Source organism: Nerophis lumbriciformis, linkage group LG22 (genome assembly GCF_033978685.3).
Source record: "Nerophis lumbriciformis linkage group LG22, RoL_Nlum_v2.1, whole genome shotgun sequence".
NCBI lineage: Eukaryota > Metazoa > Chordata > Actinopteri > Syngnathiformes > Syngnathidae > Nerophis > Nerophis lumbriciformis.
The window spans coordinates 5,877,304-5,896,128 of NC_084569.2; the positions used below are offsets into that span (position 1 = coordinate 5,877,304).

Here is an 18,825-nt window from a genome sequence, read left to right on the forward strand (position 1 = left end):
AATAATCAAATATAGGAAAGGAATTGTTTTTATGGTTTTCGATATATTATGAACTTATTTTTACACTTGATGATGTGCAACATTTAATACAATTAACACATTGGAACACACAAAAGTACTGAAAATTGGTTCCGTCACTTCCCAGGTACTGTATTGATTCAAGTGTGAATGGTACCCTTCCCTAGAAACGGTTACAAAGCGGAAAAAAAAATATATTAATAATCAAAGATAGGAAAGGAATTGTTTTTGTGGTTTCGATATATTATTAACTGATTTTTACACTTGATAATGTACAACATTTAATACAATGAACACATTTGAACACACACAAAAGTACTGAAAATTGTTTCCGTCACTTCCCAGGTACTGTATTGATTCAAGTGTGAACGGTACCCTTCCCTAGAGACGGATATAAATGCAGAAAAAAAATAAAATTAATAATTAAAAATAGGAAAGGAATTGTTTTTATGGTTTACGATATATTAACTAATTTTTACACTTGATGGTGTGCAACATTTAATACAATGAACACATTTGAACACACACAAAAGTACTGAAAATTGGTTCCGTCACTTCCCAGGTACTGTATTGATTCAAGTGTGAACGGTACCCTTCCCTAGAGACGAGTATAAATGCGGAAAAATAATTAAAGATAGGAAATTAATTGTTTTTATGGTTTTCGATATATTAGTAACTGATTTTTACACTTGATGGTGTGCAACATTTAATACAATGAACACATTTGAACACACACAAAAGTACTGAAAATGGGTTCCGTCACTTCCCAGGTACAGTATTGATTCAAGTGTGAATGGTACCCTTCCCTAGAGACGGGTATAAAGCGGAAAAAAATATATATAAATAATCAAAGATAGGAAAGGAATTGTTTTTGTGGTTTCGATGTATTATTAACTAATTTTTACACTTGATAATGTGCAACATTTAATACAATTAACACATTTGAACACACACAAAAGTACTGAAAATTGGTTCCGTCACTTCCCAGGTACTGTATTGATTCAAGTGTGAACGGTACCCTTCCCTAGAGACGAGTATAAATGCAGAAAAAAAATAAAATTAATAATTAAAAATAGGAAAGGAATTGTTTTTATGGTTTACGATATATTAACTTATTTTTACACTTGATGATGTGCAACATTTAATACAATTAACACATTTGAACACACACAAAAGTACTGAAAATTGGTTCCGTCACTTCCCAGGTACTGTATTGATTCAAGTGTGAACGGTACCCTTCCCTAGAGACGAGTATAAATGCGGAAAAATAAATAAATGAATAATTAAAGATAGGAAATGAATTGTTTTTATGGTTTTCGATTAATTAGTAACTTATTTTTACACTTGATGTGTAACATTTAATACAATTAATACACTTGAACACACACAAAAGTATTGAAAATTGGTTCCGTCACTTCCCAGGTACTGTATTGATTCAAGTGTGAATGGTACCCTTCCCTAGAGACGGGTATAAATGCGGGGGAAAAACATTCTTAATAATCAAAGATTGGAAAGGAATTGTTTTTATGGTTTTCGATATATTATGAACTTATTTTTACACTTGATAATGTGCAACATATTTCTTATTACTTCCTCCTTTTGTCATCAAGTTAAATGAATGATTAACACGTAAGTGATTATTAATATATATTTGTTTTAATTAGACGTTAGCATACCTGCCAACTACTCCGGTTTTCCCGTAATTAGTACGGTTTTCATCAACCTTGGTTGCAGTGATAAAAAATACGGTTTTTCATTCATTAAAAAAAAATTTTTTTTTTAAGTTTTATTCACGAAATCGACAATCGACACTGCTTCCCGTAACTTCCTATCGAGCCATTCCGAATGCCATGCGCGAGGCTATTTATAGCACCGCTGCCAAGCACGAGGCACCTGTTGCCATTGTTTCCAAACGAGCGAACGATCATGGAATCAGCCGGAGAAAAATCGCAAACGAGTCTTAAACCGAAAAGAAAACTGCAGTCATTCCGTGAAGAATATTCAAAAGCCTATCCGGGAATAATTATCCGTTCCAAAAAGGGTAAAAATTACGCGAATTGCACCTTGTGCAGACAAGATTTTTCGATCGGACACGGAGGAATTAGCGATGTAAAAGACCACGTTGGGACAAAAAAACACAAGTCTAATGCCGTTGCTAGCGATACAAGTGGAAAACTTTCAACGTTTTTCGGATTTTAGCCACAAAAAGGTAATGACACCAATGTTATCTATTGGAATTGTTTAGTACTGTTATACTGTTAAAAGTGTTTATACTATTTATGCTTTCAAGTCCAAGTTGAAGAAATCTTGTTAAATGTTGACAGCATAACTACCAAAATACAGAAGTATGTCCTTAATATTTTTGCAGTGCTATTTCTGTTGAAAAGTTCAAATGATTACATTAGAGATGTGATGTGCCACTTTTCAAGTGTCTGATGGCTTAAATTAATTTTCATGAATTTTTCATATTTTGAATTCTTTTGAAAGGCTTACAAAAAAACTACATTTGAATTGTAATTCCATGCTATTGACAGGACTATTAATTTTAATGAAGTTAGCTTACCATGTTTACAGTATGATAATTGTGATAGAAATGTGAATTTTAGGCACAGAATATTTTTTACAACTGAACAAGGCAGTAGATTATACAAGCTTGGACAAGAAAGTTAATAATGACACCAATTTTTTTTTTTAATGGAATTGTTTAGTACTGTTTTACCATTTGTTTACTGTAAAAAGTGTTGATACTGTTTATACTTTCAATTAACAAATTGAAGTCTTGTGAAAGGTTGACCGGATAACTGGCATTAACTGTCAAAATAATTTCAATCTATTGAAGTTAGCTTACAGAATAAACATGTCAATCAACCCATATGAGTTTTGCTGTAATATTTTTGTTTTGAAAAGTCACTGTGACTGATAGAAAAGTGATGGTTTTAGCAACATTTTAACCTGTCTGAATGCTAATAATCATTTTGCGTCGCCTGAACCCCCCACCAGGACTTTGTCCTGGACCTACCGGGGCTTGCGGCCCCTGGACCCTGGCTACTAGGTTTTTCTGATTTCAAAAGTTGTCAGGTATGCGATACCGATACTGACCGATACCGATACTGGCCTATCCGAGCATGTATTAAAGTTTAAAGTTATTTAGCCTACTTAGTTGTCAGAATCATCATCAGGCTTGCATGTCTACATTAAAACATTCTTCTTCATACTGCATTAATATATGCTACTTTTAAACTTTCATGCAGAGAAGGAAATCACAACTAAAAAAAAATCACAAATTTTTTCATACGGTGTTGATGTGGAAATTTTTGCCTCGGCATTTTGATGGTGTGGACGTGTGGCACCGAATGGAGATAAGCGTCTCGACAGACGTCGCAATATTTGAACAATGATGACGAAAACTGTTTTCTCTGTCGTGTCCGTGTGTCGAAAATTGTTATGCGCTTATTTTTTTATTTGACTTTGTGCGTGGCATAGATTTGCTATGCGCGGAGGACGCTTAAACAGTGCGCAATTGCACAGGCGAGCACCTTAGAGGGAGCGTTGCTCGCACGGCTGCGCTAGCATCACAGCTAACGTTAGCCATGCTGCTCCCTCTCTGCTCGGGGAGGACGTATACGTATGTGACGTATGACGTGACAGTATGTGACGTATGACGTGACAGTATGTGACGTATGACGCGACAGTATGTGACGTATGACGTGACAGTATGTGACGTGTGTAAGAAGGTGCACTTGCTGTCTGTGAGAGGGAGACACAGGAAAGAGTGAGAAGAGCCTGTCGTGTAATGCCAGCAGCTAAAAGCAACTGCGTGAGAATCCACAGACCTGTGGATGTGTTGAAGGTGTGCTGGAAAATGCGGAATGGAAATTAGGGAGCAGCAGAAAAGTGGAATGTATTATTTAAATCGGTGCGTTGGAAAACATGGACCGGAGTTTTTTTTTAAACTGGATCTGGATCGGCATTTTCCCATGCCTTGCCGATACGCAATTTTTGGCAAATATCGGCAGCCGATCCGATCCAAATATCGGATCGGGACATCCCTATTATGAACTTATTTTTACACTTGATAATGTGCAACATATTTCTTATTACTTCCTCCTTTTGTCATCAAGTTAAATGAATGATTAACACGTAAGTGATTATGTATTTTCCGCACCATAAGGCGCCCTGGGTTATAAGCCGCGCCTTCAATGAACGGCATATTTCAAAACTTTGTCCACCTATAAGCCGCCCCGTGTTGTAAGCCGCATCTAACTGCGCTAAAGGAATGTCAAAAAAACAGTCAGATAGGTCAGTCAAACTTTAATAATATATTAAAAACCAGCGTGATGTGGGCGCGCATGGAGTCGTATATCAACATGGACGGAGCTGCGTGAAAAAAGCCACCCGGCCTCTTCGCGTAAACTTACCTTAACCACTCGCTCATCTTTTCTTCATCCATCCATCCCTTCGAGTTAGCTTTTATGATGACGCCGGCTGGAAAGGTCTCTTTTGGCAAGGTCTTCCTTTTGAATATCACCATGGGTGGAAGTTTCTGGCCATTAGCATGGCAAGCTAGAACCACAGTGAAGGATGACTTCTCATTCCCTGTGGTGCGAATATTCACCGTACGTGCTCCCGTTGTATCCACAGTGCGGTTCACAGGAATATCAAAAGTCAGTGGAACCTCGTCCATGTTGATAATGTTCTCTGGCCGGATCTTTTTTTCAGCTATCTTGTTTATACAATATGCACGGAAAGTAGCCAGCTTTTCTTGAAAGTCTTTAGGCAGTTGCTGTGAAATAGTAGTCCGTGTGCGGATGGAGAGATTGCGTCTTTTCATGAACCGGATCCCTGTCGCTTAGTAGGAGCCATTTTGTGGTCTTTACAGATGTAAACACACAAAGGAAATGAAACGTACGGTATATCCGCGCGCTTTTTCTTCTTCTACGCGGGCGGGTGGTTGCTTACAGTAGAAGAAGAAGCGCTTCCTGTTCTATGGGGGCGGGTGCTTACCTTGGCGGTTGCTTGCGTAGAAGAAGAAGCACTTCCTCTTCTACGGGGAAAAAAGATGGCGGCTGTTTACCGTAGTTGCGAGACCGAAACTTTATGAAAATGAATCTTAATATTAATCCATATATAAAGCGCACCGGGTTATAAGCCGCACTGTCAGCTTTTGAGTAAATTTGTGGTTTTTAGGTGCGGCTAATAGTGCGGAAAATACGGTATTTGTTTTAATTAGACGTTGGCACTAAACTGTTTGACGGCGCCCCCCTGCAGGCTACCTGTGTGTGCACGTGGAGAAGGACGAGAGCTTGGGCAGCACTCTCATTCTCACCTGGGTGCCCAACTCCCGAATCCATAGGCAGGATGAAGAGGCACTACGCTACATCACGCCCGAGAGCTCGCCTGTACGCCGGAACGGGCGCCGCAGAGGCAGACGGTAGGGAGCATCCGCAGTGAATCGCTATTCTACTGTCGGCCATCACGAGGCTGTAAAAAATAACGGCACACAGGAGAGGAACTAAAGCTCCATTAGATGCTAAGATAACGATCAAAACTAAGCATTATCTTTGTCAAAGCAGAAGGAGTCATACGACTGTCACTCAAGTGTCTTACCTCCCCTGCAGACCCCACTCCCGCCCCCCGGCTGCACAGGTGGAAGAAGGGGACGAGGAGAGGAACGTCACTCTAACCTCCTCCGTCGAGAGCCAAGGTCCGGTGGTGGACCCCGTAGCAGACCTTCCCTCCGTGCAGCTCAAGCAGCATCCCCCTTCCGGGGAGGAGGGCGACGAGGGCTCCTGCGAGCTGTCGGACGAAGTGAGCCGGGACAGCACCATGGGGTCCGACTCGGATACCTTCTCCTCGCCGTTCTGCTTGTCCCCCGTCAGCGAGGCGCTCTGTGAGAGCAGCAGCTCTGTCTTCTTGGACAATGACAGCAGGTCAGCTTTGTTTCATGTTTCCCTTTTATTTGTCTTATTTATTTATAAATGATTATAGTTATGATAAAATGTACACCAACCTTTTAGCTCTTATTTCCAAAATTGTGTACACTACTGAATTGGGGTCTTATGGCCACTTATGTGGACACTTATACTGCCATCTGGTGGTGTCAGAAGAGTATAACATATAATGGAATTTGGATAAATGAAAGTGTAAAAATAAGAATTAGCATGCCACTAAGCATGAAGTACACTTTTGTTACTTATGGACTACCGTATTTTTCGGAGTATAAGTCGCTCCGGAGTATAAGTCGCACCGACCAAAAATGCATAATAAAGAAGGAAAAAAACATATATAAGTCGCATTTTTTGGGGAAATGTATTTGATAAAAGCCAACAGCAAGAATAGACATTTGAAAGGCAATTTAAAATAAATCAAGAATAGTTTGCATACGAAGGCATATTTGGCTCGATCTAATGGTCCGTAAATCAAAAAGTTTGCAAAAAGAGGGGTTTGTAAATCGATGTTCCGCTGTACTATCGTGTGGATTTAACCTCTAAAGGCTTAGTGGCCACATTGGTGGACAGCACCTTTTAGCTCTTATTTCCAAAATTGTGTACACTACTGAATTGGGGTCTTATGGCCACTTATGTGGACACTTGTACTGCCATCTGGTGGTGTCAGAAGAGTATAACATATAATGGAATTTGGAAAAAAGAAAGTGTAAAAATAAGAATTAGCATGTCACTAAGCATGAAGTACACTTTTGTTACTTATGGACTACCGGATTTTTCGGAGTATAAGCCGCTCCGGAGTATAAGTCGCACCGGCCGAAAATGCATAATAAAGAAGGAAAAAACATATATAAGTCGCATTTTTTGGGGAAATGTATTTGATAAAAGCCAACAGCAAGAATAGACATTTGAAAGGCAATTTAAAATAAATCAAGAATAGTTTGCATACGAAGGCATATTTGGCTTGATCTAAAGGTCCGTAAATCAAAAAGTTTGCAAAAAGAGGGGTTTGTAAATCGATGTTCCGCTGTACTATCGTGTGGATTTAACCTCTAAAGGCTTAGTGGCCACATGCGTGGACAGCACCTTTTTAGCTCTTATTTCCAAAATTGTGTACACTACTGAATTGGGGTCTTATGGCCACTTATGTGGACACTTATACTGCCATCTGGTGGTGTCAGAAGAGTATAACATATAATGGAATTTGGAAAAAATTAAAGTGTAAAAATAAGAATTAGCATGTCACTAAGCATGAAGTACACTTTTGTTACTTATGGACTACCGTATTTTTCGGAGTATAAGTCGCTCCGGAGTATAAGTCGCACCGACCAAAAATGCACAATAAAGAAGGAAAAAAACATATATAAGTCGCATTTTTTGGGGAAATGTATTTGATAAAAGCCAACGGCAAGAATAGACATTTGAAAGGCAATGTAAAATAAATCAAGAATAGTTTGCATACGAAGGCATATTTGGCTTGATCTAATGGTCCGTAAATCAAAAAGTTTGCAAAAAGAGGGGTTTGTAAATCGATGTTCCGCTGTACTATCGTGTGGATTTAACCTCGAAAGGCTTAGTGGCCACATTGGTGGACAGCACCTTTTAGCTCTTATTTCCAAAATTGTGTACACTACTGAATTGGGGTCTTATGGCCACTTATGTGTACACTTATACTGCCATCTTGTGGTGGTGTCAGAAGAGTATAACATATAATGGAATTTGGAAAAAAGAAAGTGTAAAAATAAGAATTAGCATGTCACTAAGCATGAAGTACACTTTTGTTACTTATGGACTACCGCATTTTTCGGAGTATAAGTCGCTCCGGAGTATAAGTCGCACCGACCAAAAATGCATAATAAAGAAGGAAAAAACATATATAAGTCGCATTTTTGGGGAAATGTATTTGATAAAAGCCAACAGCAAGAATAGACATTTGAAAGGCAATTTAAAATAAATCAAGAATAGTTTGCATACGAAGGCATATTTGGCTTGATCTAATGGTCCGTAAATCAAAAAGTTTGCAAAAAGAGGGGTTTGTAAATCGATGTTCCGCTGTACTATCGTGTGGATTTAACCTCGAAAGGCTTAGTGGCCACATTGGTGGACAGCACCTTTTAGCTCTTATTTCCAAAATTGTGTACACTACTGAATTGGGGTCTTATGGCCACTTATGTGGACACTTATACTGCCATCTGGCGGTGTCAGAAGAGTATAACATATAATGGAATTTGGAAAAAAGAAAGTGTAAAAATAAGAATTAGCATGTCACTAAGCATGAAGTACACTTTTGTTACTTATGGACTACCGTATTTTTCGGAGTATAAGTCGCTCCGGAGTATAAGTCGCACTGGCCGAAAATGCATAATAAAAAAGGAAAAAACATATATAAGTCGCATTTTTTGGGGAAATGTATTTGATAAAAGCCAACAGCAAGAATATACATTTGAAAGGCAATTTAAAATAAATCAAGAATATTTTGCATACGAAGGCATATTTGGCTTGATCTAATGGTCCGTAAATCAAAAAGTTTGCAAAAAGAGGGGTTTGTAAATCGATGTTCCGCTGTACTATCGTGTGGATTTAACCTCTAAAGGCTTAGTGGCCACATTGGTGGACAGCACCTTTTTAGCTCTTATTTCCAAAATTGTGTACACTACTGAATTGGGGTCTTATGGCCACTTATGTGGACACTTATACTGCCATCTGGTGGTGTCAGAAGAGTATAACATATAATGGAATTTGGAAAAAAGAAAGTGTAAAAATAAGAATTAGCATGTCACTAAGCATGAAGTACACTTTTGTTACTTATGGACTACCGTATTTTTCGGAGTATAAGTCGCTCCGGAGTATAAGTCGCACCGGCCGAAAATGCATAATAAAGAAGGAAAAAAACATATATAAGTCGCATTTTTTGGGGAAATGTATTTGATAAAAGCCAACAGCAAGAATAGACATTTGAAAGGCAATTTAAAATAAATCAAGAATAGTTTGCATACGAAGGCATATTTGGCTCGATCTAATGGTCCGTAAATCAAAAAGTTTGCAAAAAGAGGGGTTTGTAAATCGATGTTCCGCTGTACTATCATGTGGATTTAACCTCTAAAGGCTTAGTGGCCACATTGGTGGACAGCACCTTTTAGCTCTTATTTCCAAAATTGTGTACAGTACTGAATTGGGGTCTTATGGCCACTTATGTGGACACTTATACTGCCATCTGGTGGTGTCAGAAGAGTATAACATATAATGGAATTTGGAAAAAAGAAAGTGTAAAAATAAGAATTAGCATGTCACTAAGCATGAAGTACACTTTTGTTACTTATGGACTACCGTATTTTTCGGAGTATAAGTCGCTCCGGAGTATAAGTCGCACCGGCCGAAAATGCATAATAAAGAAGGAAAAAACATATATAAGTCGCATTTTTTGGGGAAATGTATTTGATAAAAGCCAACAGCAAGAATAGACATTTGAAAGGCAATTTAAAATAAATCAAGAATAGTTTGCATACGAAGGCATATTTGGCTTGATCTAATGGTCCGTAAATCAAAAAGTTTGCAAAAAGAGGGGTTTGTAAATCGATATTCCGCTGTACTATCGTGTGGATTTAACCTCTAAAGGCTTAGTGGCCACATTGGTGGACAGCACCTTTTAGCTCTTATTTCCAAAATTATGTACACTACTGAATTGGGGTCTTATGGCCACTTATGTGGACACTTATACTGCCATCTGGTGGTGTCAGAAGAGTATAACATATAATGGAATTTGGAAAAAAGAAAGTGTAAAAATAAGAATTAGCATGTCACTAAGCATGAAGTACACTTTTGTTACTTATGGACTACCGTATTTTTCGGAGTATAAGTCGCTCCGGAGTATAAGTCGCACCGGCCGAAAATGCACAATAAAGAAGGAAAAAAACATATATAAGTCGCATTTTTTGGGGAAATGTATTTGATAAAAGCCAACAGCAAGAATAGACATTTGAAAGGCAATTTAAAATAAATCAAGAATAGTTTGCATACGAAGGCATATTTGGCTTGATCTAATGGTCCGTAAATCAAAAAGTTTGCAAAAAGAGGGGTTTGTAAATCGATGTTCCGCTGTACTATCGTGTAGATTTAACCTCTAAAGGCTTAGTGGCCACATTGGTGGACAGCACCTTTTAGCTCTTATATCCAAAATTGTGTACACTACTGAATTGGGGTCTTATGGCCACTTATGTGGACACTTATACTGCCATCTGGTGGTGTCAGAAGAGTATAACATATAATGGAATTTGGAAAAAAGAAAGTGTAAAAATAAGAATTAGCATGTCACTAAGCATGAAGTACACTTTTGTTACTTATGGACTACCGCATTTTTCGGAGTATAAGTCGCTCCGGAGTATAAGTCGCACCGGCCGAAAATGCATAATAAAGAAGGAAAAAACATATATAAGTCGCATTTTTGGGGGAAATGTATTTGATAAAAGCCAACAGCAAGAATAGACATTTGAAAGGCAATTTAAAATAAATCAAGAATAGTTTGCATACGAAGGCATATTTGGCTTGATCTAATGGTCCGTAAATCAAAAAGTTTGCAAAAAGAGGGGTTTGTAAATCGATGTTCCGCTGTACTATCGTGTGGATTTAACCTCTAAAGGCTTAGTGGCCACATGCGTGGACAGCACCTTTTAGCTCTTATTTCCAAAATTGTGTCCACTACTGAATTGGGGTCTTATGGCCACTTATGTGGACACTTATACTGCCATCTGGTGGTGTCAGAAGAGTATAACATATAATGGAATTTGGAAAAAAGAAAGTGTAAAAATAAGAATTAGCATGTCACTAAGCATGAAGTACACTTTTGTTACTTATGGACTACCGTATTTTTCGGAGTATAAGTCGCACCGACCAAAAATGCACAATAAAGAAGGAAAAAAACATATAAGTCGCACTGGAGTATAAGTCGCATTTTTTGGGGAAATGTATTTGATAAAAGCCAACAGCAAGAATAGACATTTGAAAGGCAATTTAGAATAAATAAAGAATAGTGAACAACAGGCTGAATAAGTGTACGTTATATGAGGCATAAATAACCAACTGGTATGTTAACGTAACATATTATGGTAAGAGTCATTCAAATAACTATAACATATAGAACATGCTATACGTTTACCAAACAATCTGTCACTCCTAATCGCTAAATCGCCTGAAATCATTGATTGATTGATTGAAGATAGAGAAAAAGAAAAAGCTTGTCGGCATGGACTTAAAGAAAAAATATGACTTGGCTGTTGCATTTTATTTTCGTATGATTAGAACTACTTAGGAAAAAAATTACTCTCCAAAATGTTTTTGACTACTATTATTGAAAAAGATCACCTTTTTATGCACTCTTTTAAGACTATGATCATTTTTTAAAGATTACGACATTATTATCGTAAAATAGAGTTTTTTAAAGAAAAAAATGCAACGGTATTCTTGTAGGATTATGACTATATCATAAAAATTCTGTTAAAATTACATTTGTATTTATTTGTTTTACTTTATGACATTTCTTTAACAGAAATAACTTAATTCCCCAGCAAATTCGACTTTTTCTTGATAAAATACAACTTGATTTTGGTCAAATTTGGGTCTTTGAAAAAAAAAAAAGCCAACTCAAATTAAAGTACTATGTAATATAGAACTTTTTTTTTTACATTAATTTCTTTTTAAAACAGCAACATTGAAAAAAGAATTCTGTCTTTATTCCTATAAGATTCATTTCTGTGTGACTTTATTCTCATGATATTCCAAACTCATTCTTATTGTACAATTGGTGCGGCGTGGCTCGGTTGGTAGATCGGCCGTGGTAGCATCTTGAGGTTTCCGGGTTCGATATCGGCTTCCGCCATCCTAGTCACTGCCGTTGTGTCCTTGGGCAAGACACTTTACCCGCCTGCTCCCAGTGCCACCCACACTGCTTTAAATGGAACTTAGATATTGGGTTTCACTATGTAAAAGTGCTTTGAGTCAATAGAGAAAAGCGCTATATAAATATAATCAGAGGTGGGTAGAGTAGCCAGAAATTGTACTCAAGTAAGAGTACTGTTACTTTAGAGATTTATTACTCAAGTAAAAGTAAGGAGTAGTCATCCAAATATTTACTTGAGTAAAAGTAAAAAGTATGTTGTGAAAAAACTACTCAAGTACTGAGTAACTGATGAGTAACATACACACACATATCATATATATATATATATATATATATATATATATATATATATATATATATATATATATACATACATTGATATATACAGTATATAATTTATATTTATTTATTTTGCCGTTTTTGTTTACATGTTAAAGGTGTTTTAATGAATATACATGCATGTTTAACACATATAGATTCCTTTCTTTCATGAAGACAAGAATATAAGTTGGTGTATTACCTGATTATGATGACTTGCATTGATTGTAATCAGACAGTAGTGATGATAACGTCCACGTTTTCAAATGGAGGAGAAAAAAAGTTCCTCCTTTCTGTCTAATACCACATGAAAGTGGTTGGTTTTTGGCATCTTATTTGTCCAGCTTCCATATTCGTTTTTATACACTTTACAAGAAATACATTGGCGGCAAACTCCGTAGCTTGCTAGCTTGTTTGCGCTGGCTTTCGGAGACTCTTATTTTGAAAGCGCAGGCGCGATGGAGCGGCACTTTTATTGTGAAGACAGGAACTGTGCAGTCAGTCTTTAGGCTTTTGACGGGATGTACGGTTGAAATAAAAAAGGGTCTTTTTTCCTTCACACTTTTGATTGATTGATTGGAACTTTTATTAGTAGATTGCACAGTACAGTACACAAATTCCGTACAATTGACCACTAAATGGTAACACCCCAATAAGTTTTTCAACTTGTTTAAGTCAGGTCATGTGACCGCCTGGCTCTGTTTGATTGGTCCAACGTCACCAGTGACTGCATCTGATTGGTGGAACGAAGTGAAACGTCACCAGTAAGGCAGGCACTTTGAAGGTCTGTCTGACAAACCAAAACAAACAAAGCGTGCATTAACAGATTGATAAAAATAGTAGCGAGTAGCGAGCTGAATGTAGATAAAAGTAGCGGAGTAAAAGTAGCGTTTCTTCTCTATAAATATACTCAAGTAAAAGTAAAAGTATGTTGCATTAAAACTACTCTTAGAAGTACAATTTATCCCAAAAGTTACTCAAGTAGATGTAACGGAGTAAATGTAGCGCGTTACTACCCACCTCTGAATATAATTCACTTCACTTCACCATCCATCCATCCATCTTCTTCCGCTTATCCGAGGTCGGGTCGCGGGGGCAGCAGCTTAAGCAGGGAAGCCCAGACTTCCCTCTCCCCAGCCACTTCGTCCAGCTCCTCCCGGGGGATCCCGAGGCGTTCCCAGGCCAGCCGGGAGAGATAGTCTTCCCAGCGTGTCCTGGGTCTTCCCCGTGGCCTCCTACCGGTCGGACGTGCCCGAAACACCTTCCTAGGGAGGCGTTCGGGTGGCATCCTGACCAGATGCCCGAACCACCTCATCTGGCTCCTCTCGATGTGGAGGAGCAGCGGCTTTACTTTGAGCTCCCCCCGAATGACAGAGCTTCTCACCCTATCTCTAAGGGAGAGCCCCGCCACCCGGCGGAGGAAACTCATTTCGGCCGCTTGTACCCGTGATCTTGTCCTTTCGGTCATGACCCAAAGCTCATGACCATAGGTGAGGATGGGAACGTAGATCGTCCGGTAAATCGAGAGCTTTGCCTTCCGGCTCAGCTCCTTCTTCACCACAACGGATCGATACAGCGTCCGCATTACTGAAGATGCCGCACCGATCCGCCTGTCGATCTCACGATCCACTCTTCCCCCACTCGTGAACAAGACTCCGAGGTACTTGAACTCCTCCACTTGGGGCAAGATCTCCTCCCCAACCCGGAGATGGCACTCCACCCTTTTCCGGGAGAGAACCATGGACTCGGACTTGGAGGTGCTGATTCCCATCCCAGTCGCTTCACACTCGGCTGCGAACCGATCCAGCGAGAGCTGAAGATCTTGGCCAGAAGAAGCCATCAGGACCACATCATCTGCAAATAGCAGAGACCTAATCCTGCAGCCACCAAACCAGATCCCCTCAACGCCCTGACTGCGCCTAGAAATTCTGTCCATAAAGGTTATGAACAGAATGGGTGACAAAGGGCAGCCTTGGCGGAGTCCAACCCTCACTGCAAACGTGTCCGACTTACTGCCGGCAATGCGGACCAAGCTCTGGCACTGATTATACAGGGAGCGAACTGCCACAATAAGACAGTCCGATACCCCATACTCTCTGAGCACTCCCCACAGGACTTCCCGGGGTACACGGTCGAATGCCTTCTCCAAGTCCACAAAGCACATGTAGACTGGTTGGGCAAACTCCCATGCACCCTCAAGGACCCTGCCGAGAGTATAGAGCTGGTCCACAGTTCCACGACCAGGACGAAAACCACACTGTTCCTCCTGAATCCGAGGTTCGACTATCCGGCGTAGCCTCCTCTCCAGTACACCTGAATAGACCTTACCGGGAAGGCTTCACTTCACTTTAACCAAAAAGTAGTAAAATTGTGTTATGAGTTAATGCCACCCGAGTTTGCCACTAGGTAGCGCCATAAGGAAAAGTATGGAACACACTTGGGATGTAATACAGCTTCAGTCCACCAGATGTCTCACTTCTCTCTAAACCACTGCAGGTTGATGACGTCAAGAGGTGGCATAATGAAGAGATGCAAATGTTTAATTAATCTGAACCCCAGAAGGCCTATTGTCAGTTCCAGTGTGTTTTGGGAGGGCGGGGGTCTTTTTACTCTCATAGTTCCCTCTTATTGATGTCCAGAATGTGTGTGTGCGTGCTGCTAAAGCCTTTTTAACCTCTCTCATCCCTCAGCCTGTTTGCTCCAAGTGTGTGTGACTTGGCAGCACTCTCGCCTTCTAACATTTACTCTCTACCTCCTCCTGCTTTGGGGTTCTCCTCTTCACATATTTCTTCCCCCCCTGCTTTTGGAATACGTTCGTTCTCTCTGAATATTTTTTTCTTCCCAATATTGTTTTTTTCTCAGATATCTTCCCCCTTCCCCCTCTCCTTCCTAAAGTCTGTGTGAAGCTCTTTGATTTCCAGCTCTCCCGCCCGGGGTTGTTGTGCTGGGCTGAATGTCAGCTCGCCGGATTAGAGAGGAAAGAGAGCAGGGGAGGCAGCCAAGACCCTGGAACTCTCTCGCCCATCTCCCTTTTCTCTCTCCCTCGCTTTTTAATTGACACTGTTAAGGGGGCCGGGAACTGGAAACATGTCACTTGGAATCACTGGGAGAGAGAAAAGGCTTGCTGCCTATGGGAGAGCAAGTGTGGATGAGGGAGGGAGGCAAAGAAGAGGAATCTACCGCCAAGCAAGCTTTCTAAAAAAGCGTCTTGACAGTTGAACCAAAGTAACCACCGCCAGCTGCCAGTCAGCGCCCAAGGACACTTCATTAGGTACATCTAATGAGTACTGTTCTGTAATAACAATTTTGATTAATGACACAATATTATAGGGCTGTAGCTGTGAATTATTTTAGTAATAAATAAGTTTGTACTATGGTTGTACAGAAGTACAAACTAATCAATAGATTATTTATTACCAAAACAATTATGGTTGTACTGTTGTATTTATATGTAATAATGGGCAGCGCGGTGGTACAGGGGTTAGTGCATGTGCCTCACAATACGAAGGTCCTGAGTTCAATCGTTGTGTGGAGTTTGCATGTTCTCCCCGGGACTGCGTGGGTTCCCTCCGGGTACTCCGGCTTCCTCCCACCTCCAAAGACATGCACCTGGGGATAGGCTCCTCCCACGTCCAAAGACATGCACCTGGGGATAGGCTCCTCCCACCTCCAAAGACATGCACCTGGGGATAGGCTCCTCCCACGTCCAAAGACATGCACCTGGGGATAGGCTCCTCCAAAGACATGCACCTGGGGATAGGCTCCTCCCACGTCCAAAGACATGCACCTGGGGATAGGCTCCTCCCACCTCCAAAGACATGCACCTGGGAATAGGCTCCTCCCACCTCCTAAGACATGCACCTGGGGATAGGCTCCTCCCACGTCCAAAGACATGCACCTGGGGATAGGCTCCTCCCACCTCCAAAGACATGCACCTGGGGATAGGCTCCTCCCACCGCCAAAGACATGCACCTGGGGATAGGCTCCTCCCACCTCCAAAAACATGCACCTGGGGATAGGCTCCTCCCACCTCCAAAGACATGCACCTGGGGATAGGCTCCTCCCACTTCCAAAGACATGCACCTGGGGATAGGCTCCTCCCACGTCCAAAGACATGCACCTGGGGATAGGCTCCTCCCACCTCCAAAGACATGCACCTGGGGATAGGCTCCTCCCACCTCCAAAGACATGCACCTGGGGATAGGCTCCTCCCACCTCCAAAGACATGCACCTGGGGATAGGCTCCTCCCACCTCCAAAGACATGCACCTGGGGATAGGCTCCTCCCACCTCCAAAGACATGCACCTGGGGATAGGCTCCTCCCACCTCCAAAGATATGCACCTGGGGATAGGCTCCTCCCACCTCCAAAGATATGCACCTGGGGATAGGCTCCTCCCACCTCCAAAGACATGCACCTGGGGATAGGCTCCTCCCACCTCCAAAGACATGCACCTGGGGATAGGCTCCTCCGACCTCCAAAGACATGCACCTGGGGATAGGCTCCTCCAAAGACATGCACCTGGGGATAGGCTCCTCCCACCTCCAAAGACATGCACCTGGGGATAGGCTCCTCCGACCTCCAAAGACATGCACCTGGGGATAGGCTCCTCCAAAGACATGCACCTGGGGATAGGCTCTTTCCACCTCCAAAGACATGCACCTGGGGATAGGCCCCTCCCACGTCCAAAGACATGCACCTGGGGATAGGCTCCTCCCACCTCCAAAGACATGCACCTGGGGATAGGCTCCTCCCACCTCCAAAGACATGCACCTGGGGATAGGCTCCTCCCACCTCCAAAGACATGCACCTGGGGATAGGCTCCTCCCACCTCCAAAGACATGCACCTGGGGATAGGCTCCTCCCACCTCCAAAGACATGCACCTGGGGATAGGCCCCTCCCACCTCCAAAGACATGCACCTGGGGATAGGCTCCTCCCACCTCCAAAGACATGCACCTGGGTATAGGTTAATTGGCAACACTAAATGGTCCCTAGTGTGTGAATGTTGTCTGTCTATCTGTGTTGGCCCTGTGATGAGGGGGTGACTTGTCCAGGGTGTACCCCGCCTTCCACCCGAATGCAGCTGAGATAGGCTCCAGCACCCAACGCAACACCGAAAGGGACAAGCGGTAGAAAATGGATGGATGGATGGTTGTACGGTATACTGGTATTAGTATAGTACCACGATACTAATGAATCATATTCTGTACCATACCGCCTCTAAAAAGTACCGGTCTCTTACAAGTATCATCCCTGCAGGATAAGGAATAGCTAAACATGCTTCATTAAAAGCCGTAGCTCACCGGCGTCACAATGTAACCCCCTCAAGCTACGAGGGTCAGAGTCGATGTATCGTTCCCAAAGTTATGTAAATATTTTATGAAGGTTGAAAAGTTACTTAGTGCTGCTTTTAACATGTGTGCGTTATTGAAAATAAAACTTTATTGGCTGCCACACAGATGACTGCACCCACTCATGTGCTTCCTTGCAGTGGCCGGGTGGAAAGTATGCCTGCGTATTAAAGTTCCTGGCACTCCATGCGGTCTGTATTTCATACATTTTTATGAGTTACACTTATTAAACGATTAATCACAGCAACAGAATATAAATCAAAGCTTTTTTCTAACGGGGCGGTTGGTGGAGCGGCCGTGCCAGCAACTTGAGGGTTGCAGGTTCAATCCCCGCATCCGCCATCCTACTTACTGCCGTTGTGTCCTTGGGCAAGAGACTTTACCCACCTGCTCCCAGTGCCACCCACATTGGTTTAAATGGAACTTAGATATTGGGTATCACTATGTAAAGCGCTTTGAGTCACTAGAGAAAAGCGCTATATAAATATAATTCACTTCACTTCGCTTCGCTAACCGAATTAAAAGATTTAGGCGATTAATCATTGTAGCCCTACAATATGATTTGAGTAATATACTTAGGGCATACTTGCCAACCTTGAGACCTCTGATTTCGGGAGGGGGTGGGGGGCGTGGTTAAGAGGGGAGGAGTATATTTACAGCTATAATTCAAGTATTTCATATATATATATATATTAGGGATGTCCGATAATGGCTTTTTGCCGATATCCAATATTCCGATATTGTCCAACTCTTTAATTACCGATACCGATATCAACCGATATATACAATCGTGGAATTAACACATTATTATGCCTAATTTGGACAACCAGGTATGGTGAAGATAAGGTACTTTAAACATTTTTTTTATAAAATAAAATAAGATAAATAAATTAAAAACATTTTCTTGAATAAAAAAGAAAGTAAAACAATATAAAAACATAGAAACTAGTAATTAATGAAAATGAGTAAAATTAAGTGTTAAAGGTTAGTACTATTAGTGGACCAGCAGCACGCACAATCATGTGTGCTTACGGACTGTATCCCTTGCAGACTGTATTGATATATATTGATATATAATGTAGGAACCACAATATTAATAACAGAAAGAAACAACCCTTTTGTGTGAATGAGTGTGAATGGGGGAGGGAGGTTTTTTGGGTTGGTGCACTAATTGTAAGTGTATCTTGTGTTTTTTATGTTGATTTAATAAAATTTTTAAAAAAAAGATACTGATAATAAAAAAAACAATACCGATAATTTCTGATATTGCATTTTAACGCATTTATCGGCCGATAATAT

At 41.0% G+C, this 18,825-nt stretch overlaps 1 protein-coding gene across 1 annotated transcript in view; it reads left to right on the forward strand.

The window, feature by feature from the left end:
* The window catches only part of tbc1d16 (TBC1 domain family, member 16), a 101,704-nt gene that overhangs the window by 27,990 nt on the left and 54,889 nt on the right, over positions 1–18,825 (forward strand). The window contains exons 3-4 of the mRNA XM_061974365.2: positions 5,287–5,449; positions 5,637–5,948. Coding sequence (XP_061830349.1) covers positions 5,287–5,449; positions 5,637–5,948 — 475 coding nt within the window. The remainder of the gene's footprint in view (positions 1–5,286; positions 5,450–5,636; positions 5,949–18,825) is intronic.